The sequence below is a fragment of the Atractosteus spatula genome, chromosome 3 (genome assembly GCF_055471065.1).
Source record: "Atractosteus spatula isolate fAtrSpa1 chromosome 3, fAtrSpa1.hap1, whole genome shotgun sequence".
Taxonomy (NCBI): domain Eukaryota; kingdom Metazoa; phylum Chordata; class Actinopteri; order Semionotiformes; family Lepisosteidae; genus Atractosteus; species Atractosteus spatula.
Genome location: NC_142708.1, coordinates 4,002,503 through 4,024,412, shown reverse-complemented (window position 1 = coordinate 4,024,412; position 21,910 = coordinate 4,002,503). Strand labels below are relative to the sequence as shown.

The 21,910-nt window shown below is 39.1% G+C and overlaps 1 protein-coding gene across 1 annotated transcript in view; it reads left to right on the top strand.

Annotated features, from left to right (window-relative positions):
- The window catches only part of tmem161b (transmembrane protein 161B), a 46,149-nt gene extending 44,431 nt beyond the window's left edge, over positions 1 to 1,718 (top strand). Inside the window, exon 12 of the mRNA XM_088911838.1 lies at positions 266 to 1,718. Coding sequence (XP_088767964.1) covers positions 266 to 543 — 278 coding nt within the window. The 3' untranslated portion in view covers positions 544 to 1,718. The remainder of the gene's footprint in view (positions 1 to 265) is intronic.
- Positions 1,719 to 21,910: the final 20,192 nt, after the last annotated feature.

Genomic DNA, 21,910 nt, shown 5'->3' with positions numbered 1-21,910 from the left:
AACAAACCTGTTTTGTGTACTTTTTCTAAATGCAAAGGCTCTCCAACTTTGAGTCGACCAGGCAGGCAGTAAGAAGCCAGTCGTCGAGAAGTGAAAAGTGTGATGAAAGTTGAAGTGTGTGAGGTTTGCCATGAATAAAAAATGTTCAGGCCTTTGATTTTGGTTTAAATGGTGTTCTGCCCTGAACTAATGCCTGTGTTTTAACTGTAGTGTCCGTCTACCCCAGGCTTTCCTGGTAACAAGGCTGTAAACCTCTTTCCCACAGGTGGTCACTCCTGGGGTGTCTACTCTGAACCTGAAGTGCCCTCGACGTTACTGACCGGCTTGGACCCCACAGCTGCTGCCTCTGAGCCTCTGGCTCCCCCAGAGAAGGCCAAGGTCTCCATGGCGCAAATCACTGTAGCTCTGGGGGGTCTCAGGAACGTTTTCACTCCTCTGCTTTTCCGCGGCCTTCTCTCCTTCCTCACCTGGTGGATCGCTGCATGCTTATTTTCTACCAGCCTTTTTGGGCTTTTCTACCACCAGTATCTCACTGCTGCATAGGGGCCACAGCCATGGGACCTTCCCAGACAGCATGAACGAGGCAGGCAAACACTTGGCGAGACCGAATGACACCAACAGCCCTTTGGTTGCAAGCATATCAGCAGAGTACCTTTTTACTTCGATGCTTCCTGTGAGATTTTTTCAGGGTGTACCAACAAATCTTAACTATTACATATAGTCTTAAGCAGAATTGCAGGGATGACCTCATCTCTGTAGTCTGAGGAGGAGGTAACAAAGGGACTTCTGATTTACGTGAACAAATGGTCATTGCAGTTGAGCCCTTTGGGGTTGAAGCTGCAGGGGACAGCTGGGCCTTCAAGTGTTTGATCACTCAAGACTGTTAGGATCTCTTTAGACACCTTGGGTGTATATTCGTGGAATGCAAACAATGGTTTTAATGCAACACCTTGATTTTACATTTTTGTTTCAGTAGAAACTGAGCCATATTTAACAAAGTTAGTATATATATATATTTCTGCTGTAATGAAAACATTTCATTCCCTTCAGCTTTGTGAGGGAAATTTCCAACAGGACTGGAGTGTAATGCTACTGTATATTACAGTAAAGAAGGGATGGCTGGAGACTAAAGAAATGATGGTATGTGTGACTAAGTATATCTTTCATGTGATTGTATGCAGGCATGAGTGCTGCCAGTTATATCAGTGTTGAAGAGTAAAAACAAAAGGGTATTTTCACCACGGAATCGTGACCATGTGGAGCTGAGTATCAGAATCATCATCAGAATGGCACCAAAAGGATCTTTATTTTTCACATACCCCAGTTTGTTTTCTTCAGGCGCCGGAGGTGACGTTCAGCATCGCTTAATGCGCTACTGGGAAAAGCAACGGTGAATTCCCACACTGAAACGTATGAGGGGAATTAAAGACGCAACGTTGTGGCTGCGAAGCCTCCCTCAGGTGCACGTGGAAGAGAGGGGCGGCGCAGGAATGAGGAGGGGAGCTGGGGTGGAGGAAGATAAAGGAAACGGATGCGAGACGGGCTGGTGGTTAATAAAAAGCAGGAGTGGGACAAGTGGCACGTGTGAGTGTCAGCAAGCTGATCGCTGAGAATGTGCAAGCCCCTGTCTTGCTGTGATTGAGACCCTATTGCACATGAAAGTCAGACTCCCTGTGAAAGGACATAGAGAGATGTGTGTAATGATTGTGCAAACATAAATAGTGCATGGGTCTGTCTTTTATCCTCACTGGCCCTTTTATACAAGGCTCCAGCCAGACTCGCTTTGTGTTACATTTTCCTCCACCTCTCCTTGTTTCTTTTAACTCCTGAAGAGTTAAAGAAGTTAAACAACTTCTGCTCAACACCGCTCCCTGCTCTGAATGAGATTTTGTTTTATGTCGAGGGGCAGTTTGAGAATTTTTCTGAGGTGCCAAGTTCAAGATGATCCCTCTCTTGCTTTGAGTAATAATGTTGCTAGATCTGTAGCTATTGCCATGGTTCTTACCTGAGTCTTGAGATATTTATTTTCATTTTACCTCTAATCTGTTAGGTTTTACTCAAGTCTGACAAAGTGCAGCTCCAGAGTTACTCTTTTTTTCTGCTTATATTAAACACCCTTTTAAGGCAACGTCTGAAATTTAAGACCTGAAACAGAGCTGTCAACAGGATTTACTTTTTCTGAGGACATTTTTTCAGCTTTTGTAGAAACTGGCCATAAATAGTTTGGGGTTTGTCTTTTAATATGCTTTGTAGATTGTGATTGATGATTCCAAAAATACTCTTTTATAGACTGTCAGACAGTAGTCAGTGCAGTTGTAACATTCAGGCCTGTTAAAGAATATTTGGAAGTTTTGTGGAATATCCCCTGTTGGGTTTTGCAAGATAAAAATTGTATGATCAAGCAAATGTTATAAATTTACAATACACTTATTTTTCTCAGAAATAATCTTAACAGTTCGACTGGCTAAATAAATGAATGTACTCCTGGCTGCATAAGTGATAATCTATATCCTGCCCTATACTGGCAATTATATTTCAAGATCTGAAATTGTTCAACGAGCAAGATTTGCAACAACATTCCAAACTCTTTCAAGCCAATCTAATTGGCATTACAGTGGCCAGTCTTCTTTTCAGCTAAAGCACTCAAGTTGCAGTCACATCCTCAGAAAGCAGGTGATACACATTTGCATGTTGGTCCGCTTCAAGTCAGTTGAGAGTCCATTGGTTCTAAAATTATTTGCACAGCGCTTGATCAAGCCCTTCAGATGCTAAAAAATACCATCTAGTGTTTTCCTGGCCTACAGGTTTAGTCAAGTGAAAGTACCTTCACACAGTCAGGAATTTACACATTAAACTCCAGATCACATTGTTTTGGCTGCACTCTTCACACAGATGTCAGCCATAGGGTATATACACCTTACAAAAGGCTTTCTTCTCTTAGGTATGTATGTAACCGCTAATATATTGTAGCCTCTAGAAATATGAGTAAAGAGAAGCAGGATATGTGTTCTCCAGTATTTGAATCTCAAAGATTCTTCCTCCTATTAAAGTCAAATCATTTGTACATAAGAGTAATAGTTGTAATATTCCATCTTTATTTATAACATTTAGAAATTCATTGGTCATGAAGAAGCACCAGGCACGCTTTGGAAGGTTGTCGGTACAACGGTTGTGATGTTGCGCATCAACAATCCATTAAAGGCTTTGCTTCTCTGCTCCGGATTCCTTGACACTTGTTCCAAACACAAGGCTTTTTTTTTTAATGTGGTTCCTTGTATGAACAGGGCTTCACATAATTTAAATCTTTAGGTTGTCAAGTAGGTAGCGACAAGGAGTCTTTGCCAACAGTAAAAAGTGCTGAGCTGTGCCTGGTGTCAGCATGCTGAGCAACAGCAGCGTGGGGTGGAGGGCACCGTGCCACTCAAGTCAGCACAGCACATCGTCACTTTGCTGTGTTCATAATCCACACTGCCGCACTGTTTTGCTTCCCAGACGGTGTACGTGGTTTATATTGCCTTTGTCCTTTCCTTTGCTGCCTTCTTCGTCTTCAGCTTCGGCAGATGACAAAACCGGAATAAGAAAGGTTATAGACAAGGAGCCTGTTCGACCCATCTGCCCTGTGTGGTGGCTAGTAGCTAATCAATCCTTATGCAGTTTGTCATTCTGTAGGATCTCTTCTAGGTTTTTTTCAGAGCGGTAGCCCACATGCGAACCAGAATGCCACTTATGTAAATCTCTTTTTTTTTTTGCAGCTAGTCGAGTGGACTAGCATGCAGCCGTTTCCCTGCCAGTCTGCGTCCTGAACAAAAATAGAACAAAATCTTTTCCTGTGTCTGGGTCTCGTGGTCTTGTGTGTGTTTGTGAAGGGGAGTTCTATCAATCCACGCCTGATGAGAACTTGTGATGCTCCCTGTCATGTTGTAATGAGCTGATGACATGATCAGATATGTGCAGTACAGTCAGCAGTGCACAGTAAAACTTTGGATGCTTAAAGTCCATAGAGCCACTTTATCTGCGACTGTCATAGTCCCATAATTGTGAAGAGGCAAAATAAAACTGTTAACAGTATATATTAACACACATTTTTTTTTTGTTAATCAGTTTTGTGCTTATGGTATTGATTTTTGAAGCATACAGCTCCTTTGTCCCTGCACTTTATAAAGCTTAATGGCTTAATTTTTTTTTTGGGGGGGGGGTGTCCAAAGAATTGATTAAACTGTCAGACAATGGCCATTTTTATTTTTTTCTTTGAAATAGATTAACTTGCAATATAGACATGGACAAACGTAAAAGCCTTTGCAGATAAAATTCAGAAATATATCAAATGATATTCCCATTCACTGAAAAAGTCTGGTAAAGGGTTTCAAAGTTCTGTGTGCCTAAATGTTTCTGGTGCACTATTGCTGGCAGTGGTCACCAGTCTTAAAACTGGCCAAGATGTGCCAAGAAGTTAACCTGCTGAGAGAACCTTTGTGTTAGTACTGTTAAAATAAAAGCATGTGAAAAACAGGAGTGTGTTAAATTAATGGACGTTCTTGACCGCTGAAATCACGTTGTTGGCAGGTGAACGCTGAGAATACCGCTAGTAAGAGGAAGAAAATCTGACATGACCTGTTCAGGTTAAAGCAAATCCTAAATACCCAGGGGATTTTCATCTGCTGTCCGGCAGGAGGCCACTATTTATCTTTGCAGCAGCAATTTGTCGTTGGATTTCATTAACCAGTAATGGTTTCAGTTTGGCTGGCCGGGTACTGTTGTGGGTAGTGCTTCCTCCCATGTCCAGAACGCTCCACACTGTGTGGGGTTTGCATGTTCTCTGTGTGTTGCTCTGGAATTTTTTTGGTTTGGATCCTCTGGTTTCCTTCCCTCCTCCCAAAGACTTGCTGGCTAAACGTTTTTCAAGTTGCCTCATTTCTACAATGTCCCGTGACGGATCGGCAGCCTGCAATGTTCCGTCAAAAAGAATTTCAAGCCTTTGTCACTGCACAAGGTTAGTGTGGTAACTCTTTAAAAAATGGTTTATTCCGTGCTGAAAAGAGAAGAGAGAAAACACAACGTTTTGGCTGTGGTGAAGAAGGCTTTTCTCTTTTCAGCACGGAATAAACCTATTAGTTGTTCCTACGTAGACTATGCATGCTGCTGCAGCTACCCACCTGAACCACATCTTTAACGAATATCACCATCTGAGAAGGGAAACAATGGCCTTTTCTTAAATAGTAGAGGCAGGTTGAGTTTTGCATATTGTCTGTGCAGTATACAACTTCCTCTCAGTTCAGCCTAATGTGATCCTTCCTGCTGTATTTACAGTACTGATAAAAGACCAAAATTTAGTTATAAGATGTTGCTTTAAATCAGAATTCGTTTCACAGAAATAAATATTATTTAAAGTGTGCTATTCCTTAAAATGCCATTCCTAAATGAATTATAGCCTGCCCATTTGAGAAAATTAATAGGTTATGTTTTCTAAGTTGGTATGAACATATGAGGACAGCCCATTGCGCACTAAATGTATTTTTGTTTTCATATTGACTGCAATGTTGCAGTTTGATAATGACAGGCTATCATGAGATCAGTGACTTCATGGTGATCGTTCAGCTAGAGTAGTATCTCGGTATTCTGTCGACATTGTATGAAGTCCTTAGTTGTGAAATATGGTTGGGTTATTGGATTTTGATTGTAACTGGTTTGATAATGTTAAATGTAATTTTTAAATGCTCATTGCTTGGCTTTAGATTGGGGCAGTTTAATGCAGAGGGATTGTAAAATAAATGTGATTAAAAAATTAAGATTTGTAAAAATGTAAGGTATTCAAGGTGAGGGTGAGGAAAAAGCTTTATTTTATGGCTGCACTCTCCTCTTCAGTGTCCGAATCTGAAAATAAATCATAGATTTAGTTTGCCATTTACCTTCTTTTCCATGAAGTTGTAGACATCCTCTTCATGAAGTTCTAAAACTTGTGTTGGTTGATTTTTAGCTGCTCATGGAACTCTGTGCTTGGTCAGCTGTTTTATGACCTTGAAATATGACCTCAGGTGAACTTCCTGTAAAAAGTGAGAAATTCCTAGACCTTCAGGAATGCTTTGGCTGTTTTTCCTTGGTCCTGTGCTTCACACTGAACATGGTCCCCGTTTTGCTGGATGCAGGAAAGCTGGGATACCCACTCCCACCTTACCTGGTAAGAGGTAAGAGGCCAGACGAGTAGTCTGTTGTTTATTAATACCATCAGGAAGGTCGTCCATGGTCATCATGTGGTTCTAACATGGTTTTATTAAAGGGAAGATTTTTCTATTTTGTTCTAATGGCGCAAGAGTACTGATCCTTCTACTTTTCGATTTCTAGAACAGTTCCTCTGCCAGCATTTTCCAATGGAATATCAGTAATTTTCAACATGTTTTTAAATTCCGTAAGAGGTTTCATTATTTTAAGTACAGGTTACTTAAGGCAGGAGTGCTTTCACTTGTAGTGTAGACAGCTTGCAGTGAAGATTAGAATGAGTTTTGATTGCAGTCTTCAGATTCCTGAAGGTGTTTCCGAAAACCGAAACACAATAGTTGGAGCACATCACACTGGGGAGACAGTGGATGAAGAAGTATTATTTGGGCAGATTCAGCAACAGAGAGGTGACTTCAGAGTAGGTGTTGTCATATACAGAAATGAAGCTGAGCCCAGTCCCATGATCTCATGTGTTATATTAGTCTAGTCTCCTTGAGAAGGAAAGTCCTTAAATTATACAGATCATCAGAGCGGTTTCATTGCCTCCTCTTAGTCATAGGTTTGTGTAGTTATTTCTATTGACCGTTTATTTCCCCTTCTTCCTTGGTATTACTCTTAACTAGGTCTGTCGCACAATTAGACCCAATGTTGCTACCATCCTTCTTGAAGTATTTCTTGGCATACCAACTGTATTCAGTTTCTGGTATCAGGTGGTGAAGGAAACTGGAAATCGCAGTTAAATTGCAGATTGCAAAGCCAATTGGAAGCATAGCTGCTAGTCAGTGTCACCCAGTTAATTTATGTATTTGTTTTAAAAGAGCCACTGTAATTAATAGTCGAAGTGACTTATATAACCAGAAGGGTTTTCAAACTGTGGACAGCTCTCTCTTGGAATATTACCAATGATTGTCTCTCACTGGGAGTTATTATGCAATGTTCTGGCAATGAAAACAACAATAATATGTATAGTATGTAACGCACCACCGAGCACAAACTGGACTGCAGACACAAGCATGGCATATCGGGTAGCCTGGTGTTGTGTGCCCTGCAGGGCCTGAGGCAGACTTATTCTGTAGTTTTGCAGAAGACCCGAATAGCTCCTTAACAGTTAGAGGATGCTCATCTGATGTGCCATGTGGCTGGGTATTCTGTAGTTATCTGAAGAAGATGGCACTTCTCAGATAACCATAGTGGCTTTGTCACCAGTATCTTTTTTCTTCCAAATCTTTTCTTAGTTTCTTATTTTTATTTTTTAATGAAAACTGTCGAAGTAACTAATAAAGAAGGTTGGGGGAAAAAAGGGTGAAATGTTAATCTCTCGCGAATCTTTACAATTTTCAAGTTGGTGTGGCGTCTTAGGAAAGGTCATGTGACCAGCATGGAGGTGACCAGTGAAGTGTGCTTTGAACTTTCTTTCAGTTTAAACTGCATTTATAGACCCCCATGAGTGTATATGAAGTATTGACACCTAACTGAGCAGGATGTCCACTGCTTTTAATATGATTTTATTAATGGGATTTTATCATGATCAGTAATGCTGAAAAGTGTTCCTTGTTCTTGAACAGAACTGAACATTTGGCCATAATGTCAGCGTAAGCACGCTTTTCAGAGTTATTCAAGGTTACAAATAAACAATTAGTAATTAATATCCCCGTTTCTTGAGAGCAGTAGGTATCCTGATAAATAGGTAACAATACTTTATAGAAGCTCAAGTGCTTTTTTTTAAGCCCTTTGCTCTCCAGTGTTATTTTTTTAGTTTGCTTTTAAAGAAAACCTTGATTTCAAAATGTAGAGGGAAAGTGTATAATAAACTGTTTCTAACAGGGGCCTTGGGTCCTTGCTGTTGTGAAGTCATTATTGCACTCCATGGGCTTGTGGCCTTATGTTGATTTGAATCATGATTAATCTGAAGAGGAATTTCTGTACAGCTAATTTATTTATACTACATATATATTTAGCTTGGTTTTGCCTAATTATTTGTGAATTGTGATGTAACATTGATTAAAAAATAGAACTCAATAATTTTTAAATATTAAAACCAAAGATTGCTGCTTTTCCATTAGTACTTCACTGTCCCACCCCTACAAAACACAACTGCCCCACTTTCCCATTTTAAGTTCATCAGACTCCTTGTCGACAGCAGGTCCTACAGAAAAAATGTTCAGATATTCTAAAAACAAACTTTCTTTTTTTTAGCATGACGTATTATTGTGAATTGATTCTTGTTTCTGTTTTAAGTAAACGTGCTAACATGAATATTCCACTTTTTTTGATTATTTTTATGGAACTCAAACCGATTTTTATACAATGCTGTCTGGAGTCTTTGAAACTGTAGTTTCTAAAATAAAGTGGACTCTTTTGCAGTTTTCTCCTTGTCTGTTTTGGTTTCAATTGGTATCTTTTGTAAACATCTTTCAGCTCTCCCATTGAAATACATTGGACAGTTTTTGTGATCTTTATGCCTGTCAAAAATTATAGTATTTCACATTGTGAAAGTTCTTTAAAAGTTTCAGAGATAGAAAGAGATAGAGAAAGAAAACATATTTGTCAACATTTAAAAAGAAAATATCACTGGTTCTCTAGACATTTTTCCATAGACATAAACTGCCTATTGTTATCAATATTATTTTACATTTCCAAAACATGCTTATCTTAAATGAATCATTTGAATGTTTCTCATAAAATGTAGGAGTCATTTAGGGAGCTGAACACCTCCAATTTAGCTTAAAACCACATCAAAAAACATTTTGTTTTGTACTGTGGCTTAAAACACCAGCAGGGAACATACAATGATTTATCACTTAAAATCTGCAAAAATTGATGTGATAATCCGACATGAGTGGTATTTCCATTTTATGTAAAAAATGTGCTTGTGAGACAAACCCACTTCTGGAATACAATTTATGTTTAAGCAAAAAAGTAAATTCTTTATTGACCCCAATAAAGACATTTGAAATTCCTTTGGAATACAATTAATACTTTCTTTTTTTTTTTCTCTGCAAAAGATTTCCTCGTGATACTATTTAGCAAAATATTAGCAAAATTTAAAAACATCCCGTTGTTTCGAATGAGACTCCTGTATGTATTCGCAGCTAATCTAAACAGCCAAGACATTTAGCTTAGGAGAATTTAGCGTTCCAGAAAACACTAAACTATTTTAGCAGGAGACGGGCATCTGGAGTGTAAAATCTAAATAAAGAGACATGTTACAGAGGCAAACTCCATAGTCTAATTCTTTTGAAGAGTGCCACTGTGCTACACATCCCAAACAAATACCAAAACAGAAATGGCCCTTTCCACTCCCCCAAACCATACAGGTGATGGGAACAGAGGGCAGCCCCTGGTGGGAGTCCCTTCTTCTGCTCCCCCTCCCCCCGTTACTCCATGATGCTGACTCAGTTAGGACCCAAGACCTTAAATACTAGTGCTCCTCGCCCCAGAATCCAGCCACCAGCCATCAGAATATTTGTCCTTCTGTGAACTTTGTGAACTCGCATACATCAACAGGGTCTTCTTATGATTACATAGAGATAGTGGGATTATCCCCTTAGTGAATTTCCTCCTGCCTCCTGCACCACAGGGTCATTCCTTCAGCATGGAGGACTTGAAGCATTGCAGAGTACGTCAGAACAAATAAGAAGCAAACATCCCTCAGGGGCATGTTGCTGCTGGGCTGTTGCTAGACTGTATCCAAATAAAAGATGTTGCATAGATCCCTCATCTGAATAAACAGGGCTAGATTGCCTATGCTCTTTCAACAGGAGCTGTGTATCGGAGCTGAAGTAGTTTGGCGATAAGTACCGAGGGTTTGTCTTGACCTCCAGAAGAATGATCTCGCAAACATCCCATGAGATATTTTTATGCTGAACTCTCGCTGTGCAAGATTTCGAAACCACGCAGTGATTACTGTTTTCAAATAGCCAGCAATATTATCATATTCAATCCTTTGGTCTGTCATCCTGGGATATCAACCATGTGATCTCCATCTACTGCTACATTACTTTGTCTTTCTGTTTATTTGTGAAAAGTGCAGATGGAAGCAGTATTGGTAAATTTATAAAAGTAATTGTTGTGAGTATTTCTGCTATTAATTTCACACATTTGTTGAAATAACGACAAAAAACAATGCAAATTCAATGCAACGGCTTTATTTTGAAGCAGATTTGGGACATTTTTTTTATTCTTGCCATTCTTCTGTCATGTAAGGAGTTTATATTCTCAAGAACACATGGAAAGGGTTGTCTTGTTTCTCATGCTATTTATTCATTAATTGTTATATTAGTAGAGATTCCTTTTGTATAGAAAGATAGAAAGCCATCTACTGTTTTATTGTAATAAGATAAACCTTTTGGTTCTACCCCAAAACATAGACATGACCTAAGTACTTACACGCACTCCTTGTTAATGGTCAGGATCTGTATACACACAGGCACCTTTGTTTGCATTTTTACTGATCTAATCAATGTTTCACAATCTTTTGTAATTTCTGTCATTGAAATATTGAGGCATCCTAAAGTTTTGGCACTGTATTGTGGGTGTTTAGTGGATTCGCTAAATTTCATGTCAATTATTGTAGCCTTCAACAAGCTACCTAGTCACATTGTTGGAGCTAATACCCTGTCTTTCTTCAATAAATGACTGGTTTGGAGATCATGTGCATGGTAGGCTGGAATGGTAAATTAGAGTTGGGACTCCTTCTGCCTACACCATTTTTTTATTGGGCTTTTTTTTATATTTGTGTTAGCGATCCACCAGAGACAGAAGGGTTGCAGAAAAAGCTAATTCTTGGCCCCCATTTCCCTATTGACAATTCTCCTGGACCTACCACATTGGCAAATCTGTGGATAGTATAGGAGTGAACTATTGACCAACTGATTTAAAAAGTGGAGTTAACTTGGTTGTGGTGACTTCCATACCAAAGCTGGAGAGTCTGGAAACAATCTTTCCTGCTTTACCCTGCAGGGCTCAAATTCCTTCATGATGGCATTCATGAAGCAAGGGTGCAAGGTGCTCCATTCACCTTGAAGCAAGAAGTAAAGGAGTTTGTTCTATAAATATGAGTCATCCCATCAAGTTGGGCAAAGGGATCCTTTTTTTCTTCCTTTTTTTCAAGTGTGATCGTGCATTTAGGGTGGATCAGACGCAGTTGCCCGTGAGGCAGTGGGAGGTGGCTTTGTGAGAAGGCCACCATCTTGGCTGAAGACTCGGGCCCGATGGTGTAGCCTTGAGCCAAGATGGCCACCTGTTAATTGGGGAAAAAACCCCACAAATTGAGGCACAGCTGGTCTGAATGAGTAATAAGCATTCAGGATAGGTTCTGCATGGAATTATTTGCTTTGAAGTCTTTTTTACATATCGTAAGGGGTTGGCATCGTTATTTTGCCACCACATCATAATGGTGTAAGAAATAATAAATTCATTGTGAACACAGAAGGGGATTGGGAGGTGAGGTCCAATTAGGCTGCCTATGGGATTTTCCTTGGGGAATGGGCGTATTACTGCTTTTGTTCTTGGTGGGGAATGTGGAGAGTGAGGGTGTGTTCATACCCTGTTAAAGAGTAAGTTCAAGTTGCATCACTTACTTTGTTTCTCTCAATATAGCATCTGCTGTATTCTTCATTTATTCAAAATATTATACTCTTTGACATCAGATTTGGGCTTTGTTACCCATGATGAAAGAATACAGAATGAATCCTGTTACTAAATATGTTAGCTGCAGAGAAAGAAAGAAATGTTGCCCTGGCACAGGAGCCTCATGTGAAACAAGATATCTGTGGATTTACCAAATAAGGGTTTGTATGTGGAGGTCTCCTCTCGTACTGAGAAAACACAGGGTACCTTAGTGGTAGTATGTAGAATCTCTTGAAATAATAGTTTTGAATCTTTTGAAATAGATGAACAGGGTGAGGGGGTGAAGAACTAGGGAGACAGGTGTTTTTGAAAGCATTTTTTTCAGGTAAACCATTCTCACTTTTTTGTTAATGCTTCTGCAAAAATGGAACCAGATTTTTCTAAACTTCTGACCAAATCTCGGCTAGAATGTAGCGAGTTCCATGTGATTGTGTGCAGATAAGAAGGCTGTGAATGCATTTGCTGTGTATTGCATTTTGTGTTCTACAGGACTTTGGGTGTCTTGAAAAGTGCTCATTAATAAAATTGTATCAGTATTATTTCGTTACATTGTTACATAGGTTAGTAGAAGAGGGCTGATTATGGAATGGAAGGGATGCATGTTCTTGTAGAATTTATTCTGGACACATCTTAATCAATCACGAATGTGCTGCTCTTTTAGCAAGGGGAAAGTGTTTGTAAATAGATAATAAGTGCAGTTAACAGCTTACATATTAAAATGAAGGCTATAATACGTCCATTCCCCTTTCAGAGAAAAGGCTCAGGTTTCACTGCACAACTTTAAGCACACGTAAAATATTAACATTGAAAAAGAGCAAGTCAGGTTATTTTCTGCACGTGTTGTCTTTGTTGAATGATGCCTTCATATAAGGCTGTTTTTCCCCCTTGGCAGTGAACATTTTAAAATGCAGCACAAATTCAATGGAAAATATATGTACAAAAATACCTCCGATATTTTCATCAAGTATTCTGAATAGTTCATGCGTGAAACCATGCGTAATATATACACTTTTCTATTCATTTTGTTAATATTATTCTGTAGGTTTTGTGTAAATCTGAATTCTTTGTTATGGGGACATTATCTGAAAGGAGGGTGTTAAATACTTTATCTGGGAAGAAATTAAAAACATTTGACCCATGTAATACTGCTCAGATACAGTACATCACAGATGATTAAATGGTTAAACTATCAAATGTTCTACGAGCAGTGACGTGCCACAAAAAATCCTTTTGAAGCCTAATTGTAGCTCCATTTGGAAAATTATAATATTTGATAAAGGAAAACCTGACAGTGGCTGGCAGATAGGAGTTTAAGGTTTTCAGCTTCTAGTGTTCATCTAGACAGCATATCATTGTTGATTCTTGGGGTTTATTAGACTTCATTAATGTTGAAAGTTATAGTGGAACACACAAGCCACAGACAGCAAAACCAGAAATTATCATTCTACCTACAGGTTTAATAACGTATTATATATTTAGTGTTACAGTGGGGCAAACGTTTCCTCTGAGAGTTTACCTAATGACCTAAAACCCTATATGTGAAATGCAGGACATCAAGAAAATATAGACATTTGTGTGTTTATGTTGACACAGAATATGTGGAAGCAATAAAAAAGGCAAATCAAATGTTAGGATATATAGTTATATAAAGAGTAATGTTAGAATTCCGGCATGTCATGTTTAAATTGTCAAATTAAGTAGCAAAGCCTCATCTATAATATTATGTACCATTTTAGTCAACCTGTTACATAAAATATATTGTTGCTAGAATTAGTCCAGACATAAGCAACCAGATGCATTCTCAGACATAAGGGGGCGTTCTCTACTGACAGGCTGAAGGAGCAGAGCCTTTTTAGTCTTAAACAAAGAAGACTACAAAAATGACCTAACACTAGGTACCTTGTTCCTTTTTGTGGTTTAGTATTCAAAATCCTCCAAGCCAATAATAATAATTCCTTACTCTTATATAGCTCTTTTCTGGACACTCCACTCAGAGCTCTTTACAGGTAATGGGGACTCCCCTCCACCACCTCCAGTGTGCAGCCCCACCTGGATCATGCGACGGCAGCCATAGTGTGCCAGTACACACACCACACACCAGCTCTCAGTGGGGAGGAGAGCAGAGTGATGAGGCCAGTTCATAGATGGGGATTATTAGGAGGCCATGATTGGTAAAGGCTAATGAGAAATTTGGCCAAGACACTGGGGTTATACCCCTACTCTTTAGGAGAAATGCCCTTGGATTTGTAATGACCACAGAGAGGCAGGACCTCAAAGGACCGAAGGATGGCACTTTTGTTACCACATAGTGTCCCCGTCACTATACTGGGGCATTAGGACCCATTAGGGTGATCAGCCCCTACTGGCCTCACTAACACCTCTTCCAGCAGCAGCCTTACTTTTTTTTTCTCCAGGAGGTCTCCCATCAAGGTACTGACCAGGCTCACATCTGCTGAGCTTCAGTGGGTTGTCAGTGGTGATATGGTTGCTGGCAATGAGAAAGGCAACCCAGGGGACTTCATCACAATCAACAATATAACATAACCAGTGGACACAAGGCAAGTGAGTCATTTCTATACCCAAGGGGTTGTGAGCATCTGGAACAAGCTAACCAGCCATGTTATTGAAGCAGATACCTTGGCTTTCAGGAAATAGCTAGGTATGATTGTTGAAACCATTAGCTACTAGCTATCAAACACGTTAGATGAGTCGAATAGTTTCATTTTGTTTGAAGCCATTTAACATTCTTATGTTCTCAAATCTACTTCATCAAAAAACCAACACATTTCAAAGTTATGGGCTTTTTACGGGAAAGGAATTTGCCTCAGACAACGTGAAGCAGTGCAATTGAATGGAATGGGCTGTTACAATATTCCATGTCATGTATCCTATGACCTTCACAAAACCCTATCCTCTTGAATTACCACAAGCTTGTTCACAGTGCACTGGGCCCTTCAATCTCTCCTAGCTGCAGTGATAGCCGACAAGCTGCTTGTGACTCTTTAATCCATGGTGGACTCGGATGGCCTCAGTGATTTTTATTTTGGTTAGGAGCCAAATGTGAGTAATGTGGGCAGGGTTGTAAAAATGATCAAATCATTATTAGAAAACAGGGATCTTCAATGGTCATTACGGCTAAGTATTTTTTCCCTGGAGGTAGGTAAAGCTGTTTTTTTAACATTGTTAAAAGTCTGCAGTTTGCAAACGAAAAAAAAATTAATTCTTATTTATGTAACACTTGTTTCATCTTATGCTAGATAAGCCTTATAGACACCCTTCCTACTTTCAGAAATCATTTTTATTGCCTCTGTGATAGTCATAGATAGATATGCCTCCTCTTATTTGTAACCTTGGCTATGTTTGTACAGTACCTTGTGCAGATCAAAGAACCTACAACTTGCAGATTGTATTTTTGAATGATTACAACCTTTACCTCCTGGCTTGCAAAATTTAATCCGGTTATTCACCTTTAAAATGACAGTGTAGAAGCAACGAAAACAAAGTCCTTCCGGTGCTCCTTAGTGTAATATTAAACCCTTAGATGCATTATTATTGCTTTTAGTCTCACTACAAATGTGTGCAAGTAACACCCCTGTAGTAGTGGTAGCAAAAGCACAGATTTTTATAAGCGCAAATCAGCAGACATACATATTTCATATTTTCATTCTTCGTTTTGTTTCCTTCACTGTGGCACATAGGAGAACATCTAAAAACTTGAGACATCAACCCAAACAGATAGACTGACCTACAGAGGTGGGATCATGTGTCCTTTCATCTCTTCAGTGGTGTTGTTACAGCAATGTTAAGGGTGGCATATAATTTCTCTTACAAGTGCTGTGACCCAATTCAGGTTTTTACCAGCCTTCCTCTTTGCTGCCCTGTGACAAATCATGATGTTCCTATGTTTGAGTACATAAGACCTTGGAATGATGAGAACAAATCATAGCTCTCGGGCCCTGCCATAAAAAGTGGTGTGCTGTATGTGGGGAAATACGAATACTACCTTTCCTTCATCCACCATACGTTTCTCTTGGGCTTTCAGGAAGCTTTGCAGCACTTTTTTAGTTTTTCACAACCAAGCATCACATTCTCTCTCCCTCGCCTGCCACTGCTACAGCACCCTGCAGGCCTGTTTTTACTGGTCCTCCTCTATCCTGTTTCTGGACTTTCTTGTTTGAACTTGACTCTGCATGCCTTTCATGAAATGGTAATGCATATAAAATCCACCAACTGTCTACTAGATCTACATCCCTTTCCTTCTATTTAAATCCTGTTTTCCAGCCATCTGCCCTACCGTCCTCAACGTAATAAATAAGTCCTTGAACAGTCGAGTCATACCAACAGCCTTTGAAACGTTTTCAGTTACACGAGTGCCTAAAAAAACAAATGTGGCTCTAGACTAAACAATTTTCACCCTCTATCTAGCCTTTGTGAAAGTTTTAGAATGTGCTGTTTCAATACAGTTTAACAATCACCTCAGATAACCTTTCTGAACCCTTCTGAACTGTGTTTGGAATGTCTGACATCAATATTTAAGTGTACACTATTAAAGTGTGAATTACCATTTCTGAGCTGATACATAAGTCTATGTCCATACTAAAGCTGACACTGACAAAGCTGTCTCTGTATTCTCTCAGATAGCATCTCTGATATAAAAACCTGGATGGCACAAAATTTTCTTCTTTTCAACTGTGACAGGACTTAAGTCGCACTGCTCAGCCCCTCCCATCATGTACATAAAGCCAATATAGTAACCCTATCTGTGAATGGCACTATGCTTGAATTCCAATCCGCATTGAAGAATGTAGGGGTGATATTTGATCCTGGCTTGTCCTTTGACCTTCACGTGCAGAACATTGTGAAAACATCATTCTTCCACTTCAAACATATTGCCGCAGTAAGTTGTCTTGGCCTTAAGCTGGCCAAAACATTTTTGTCTTTTCTAGAACTGATTACCGCAATGCCGTGCTCACGGGGGTATCTAAGTCTGAACAAACTGAACAAACTTAAATATATTGAGAATTTAGCAGCCTGAATTCCCAACCAGTTCACGTGCAAACAATCAAATTGGACCTGAGCACTCGGAATGGCTTCCTGTCAGGTTTCAAGTTGTCTTCGAAATCGTCGTGCTCAGAGACAAGGCTTGACATGGCTTGGCACCTCTGTACCTCTTTAGCTTGTCAGGGTCTTCTCGTGCTGCGGCCCGAAGCTCTTGAATTCTATCAGGAATCCAGGTGAGTCAGAGAATCACCTAACCCAAGTGCATTCCAATCTAGTCTCCAAACCTCTGTTTCAGAAAGGCTTTTACTTAATTAGGGTCTGTGTCTGCTCCATTTTCAAATGACAATATATATGTTCTCCTGCACTTCTATGTGCTTATTTTGTAGTCTGTTATTCTTATAACTGTTTTCTTTTGTTTTCATGGTTTTTTACACCTACTGGAAAGCTCTTTGAGATGCTACTTTTAAACTTTCAAAGGTACTAAATAAAGTTCATTAGTAATGATAACAACAACATGTAGTCAGGACCTTCTAGAGCACCATGGTCACTATTTTAGAAATCTGGTTGGGACATTTTTTGCTCACAGGGAAGAATGGCACCACTGGTACACCAACAGCAATTTCTACAGCAACCAACCCCGTGTTCACCAGGACCCACCTTGCTGAGCTTCTGAGACCCAAGGAGTTCAGGCTACAAACCAGAATTGTCGCAGCCACCAGAAAATAAAAACTCCTTCAGCATTCCACAAAATCTGTAGTCACCATATGTTTCAGTTCTCACTAATCACACATTATTTCATGTTAACTTCTCAAGCTCCAGCATTCAGGTAGAATAAAAAACATTAAAGAAATCTGAACTGTGAGGGTAAATTGGATCTTTGAAATTGCAAAGCCCTTGTCATTATGCAAGTTCATTAACAGTTTCAGTGTTAACACGGATGAAGAGCTCAAAATGTCTTTGCGAACTTGTTTCTTTTTTCCCCTTCCTTGCGGAATTAACTATCGAGTGTGTAGAAACTGTGAAGGGGAGGGGGCTTCTGTACAAGAGGGTTGAAGATCTCTCCCACCTGTGAACTTGCGTTACTCTGTAAGGCTACACGGAAGCTTCAGATGGGACAGACCGTCCCCCAGTGTCATCCTTTGTCAATTTGTTTGGTCAGATTGACCCCTGTTGAGAACTCTCGCATGTCTCTGCCCCTCTTGCCCCAGCCTGCTGCTTCAATTGATTGCTGCCTTAATGGTAGGGGAGGAGCCTTCACTTCTAACAGTCCCGATATTTTTCTTTGGTGGTAGGTAGGTGCTGACAATTTCTTTGAAGGACGCAATTCTAAGTAGGTTCTTCTATTAGTGAAGGGGTGGGCTTTTTTATACCCCCTAGTGACACACCACAACCTTTTTTTAAAAGCAGTTCAACTAAGGGGTCATTACCTCCACGTTAAAATGAACCCCCCATATACTGTAAGGCTGTGTCTCCAATGCAAGAATGCTGCTGATCTGGTCTAAATTCTACATGTAAATGTAAATTCTACCAGTCCTAAATATCCAGCTTTTGTAGCAGAAATACCTTTTCAACATTTTTTTCATTATTAATTAAACATGATCATCAGAATGCCATTGTATCTCTTAATTGTGTAACCACTGATCTGAAAAAACACAGAAAGTGCTGTTTCCTGAAATCAATATGAAGACATTCTTAAAGGTTCCAGCAGAACACCAGCTTGTTTTGACGTCATTTTCTCTTTCAATGTGTGTACATTTTTGTTACTTTTTAAAAGCTTCAAGAAGTTAAATGAGCAGATTTCTTGTTACAATTAGGTGTCCTTAGTACACATGTTCAGTGAGAATTACGACTGAAGAAGAATATGTACACAATAGTACGAGTATGTGCAAATATACAGTAGGAGAGCATTATTGTGATGTAAATCCACGTGATGAATGAAACATTTTATTTTGGAGGATTTTTCTCACAACATCCCTATTAATTTTTTTTTTCTATACAGCTGAAGGCAGATGTGTCTGCAAAGTCCTATAACACATGTCTTTAAATCACTTACGTGGATAACAAAAATATCTCTTTTTCAGTCTTCTGTTTTCTGCCGACTGCAGTTCAACTGCCTCTTAAACAATGCATATGTGCTTTTGAGAAAGAGAGGGAGAGGGAGAGGGAGGGGGAGAGAGTGGGGGTAGGGCAGAACGCGCCTAATCAAGTAATTACTAACACCTAAAATGGAAGTGTCCTATTTTTGTCAGCTGTGTTTGGGATGTTACAAGGGACTGCTGTTAATCCTTGAATTAAGCTGACCCCATCCGGGCTAATATGGAGCTGTTGTAGCCCAATGTCCGATAACAGGATTTAAAGGTGAACGCCTGTGCTCCGGGCTGTCTGGGAGCTCGGGTTTGTAGGACTCCCCAGGACTGCTGCTTGTAGGGCTTGGAGTTGACGAGTGTGTGCCAGCTACTGAATCACACAGAGCCGCACCTGACACAACCACTGGGCCCGGAATGAACACGAGCGTTCAGAAATAGACTGCTCCAGTGCTGCCTGTAAGGCAGTCTTAACACTGACTTGGTTGTGGTCACTCATGCAAAATGACCCAAATATGCATTGAGCACAACTTGCAGTCCAGAGTCGCATGTTAATTGGCAGGGTGCACTTGCATACTCGTTGATTTTTCTGCAACCCCACCATGAGCCTCACCTATGGACATCTTTGACAGAAAATCCCTCGGGCCCTTGAAATAAAATTATTAATAAAAAATTCAGCATTTTGTGCTTAAAGACTTATTTTTTTTATTATTGCTATTTTTTTATATCACCATGAAGCCCAAAATGCTGAATTTTTCATTTGTAATTTGTAATGGCTAACGATGCAATTAATAATTTAAATATATTTTAGGGAAAGGAAGAAATACTGGAGTAATGTACTTTACGGATTTACCTCTTTAATTTCCATCATGTTGACAAAGTAAAGACATAATTGTTGTGGACAGCATAGCAATAGTTTTAAACTCATCATTTTAAACAAAGGAACCTATTCAGTAAAACACAATTGATCTCCTTCATAAAAATGTATTTATATATATTGTTTGTTAACGGTTTAAAAAAATGCAACATTAGCTCAGATATTAAAAAAATTAGTGATTACCATATGAACCAATGTTGGTTGTTCAAAAACTGAATTTCCCATTGGAGAACAGACAATTTAATGACGTTTTAATGGAACGCAATGCTGGAGCTGGTAAATTATTTGTTGCTTGACGATGCAATCAGCATGCTGATTAAAGTCTCCCTTTTTTCTTCAAAAATTACTAAATGAATGACTTCTTATGTGAAGCCTATGGTATGTGTGCGACCGTGTGTGTGTTTATTGAGTAAGGTATGAGAGAACGTGTGTTTTCCTTTATAACAAAATGGACTTTTCTGGATTTGAACTCACACAAAAGGTGAGTGAAGATTTTCACTGGAATATGCAGTTAATATTCTGTTCTAAATATTCCGACAGACATGCAATAATCCAGATTTTAGTAGTGAACTATTGAAAGCGTAGTAATAAGACTTAAGGAAAAAAACGTTTTCAGAAGTCATCTTCTGATATATTACTTTTGACGACGAAAACGTTAATTTCCGAGCTGCTCCAGGGTATTAACACATTTTGAAAGAAGAAAATTTTGGCGTTTGAATCCAGTTGGAGCCCACTGGCCTTTGTGTGCTTAGAAAGTACCGGTAACTCAGACAGACTTTAAAAATGTATCCAATATATTCGATCACTTTTTACAAAAAAAACCTCATAAGCGGAGCTTGATTGTGTGATATTAAATGCGCTGTAACCTCATACCCAAGACGATAAAAACGTACATTGAATTGTTTGCAGTTAACTGTTCCGCTCATCAGTGCTACAGTACCTACGATTTAAACCTCGTAATTAGACTAGTAAAATATTTCATTTTACGATAAAGCGGGAACATGCAGACTTTTAGATATGATTCCCAATTAAAAAAAATCCAAAATGTTTTAATTTGCATTATTTTTTTTAATTAAGCGGACAGATTGCTAAATAGGCCGTTTTAGATAGTCGCGTGTGCTACGTGATTGATGGGACAGTATTGCGAAGGTGGTGTGAATAAATTGAACCCTTTATAAATCCTTCTCACGTCATAAAAATAACCTTTACTAAAGGGACAAAAAATCATGTTTACAAGGACCATTTGTAGTGTATTAAATTCTGTGAAAATGTAATAAATAACAATCTGTGTGTTTAAGTGTGAGGGTTTATGACCCAGGGGGTTAAGAGTCTTTGACTGGCGTTTGACATTTGACCTCTCATAAATGTTATCTTATCAACCCTTGCTTGTTAACTTGTATTGATTACTTCTCCCTGATGACTTCAGATAATGTATTTGTTGAATTTCCTGCAGAGACAAATACACGTTTGGGTGCTCATCTGCTTTGTCAGTCCGCGTCATTTAAAGAGGCGGAAAAGGTATTTTTGTGCGTGTTCAGCGGTCTGAGAACCGCGCTTTTTTAAAATGTAAGAGCGGATATCTGCCACATTTTGGACATCTTGTGAGGGAATTTAAAAAGCGGTGGCGTTTAGCTAGTGAATGTTTGATATCATATCTCCATTAAAAATAATTTAGGACGAAAAATAATTTGAGGTGTATTTAATTGATTTGTATTCACCCACACTCAAATGTATAGCTTCATTTTTAAGGTCTAATTTTAGATTGATTTTAAGAGGAACGCGTTTTAACGACCAACTTTAAAAGCCATTTGTAATATAATAGTTTAGATCCTTATTAGCTGTTTTTTTTTTTTACACCTAAACGTATAGGCTATTGTTTTAAACGACGTGACAGTAAAGAGTTATCTTTATCATTGAATTGTTAACGGTCGGTGTTTCCCCTCGTTTTCTTACATTAATTCTATTACAGACATATTTAGATTAATTTACATTTTAGTGGCAGATACTGGGCTCTTCTTCCTGTTCTTACATTATTATTATGTACCGTCGCGCACTTAATCTTTAATTAATGTGAATATTGGAACAAACAATTATAGTAATTAGT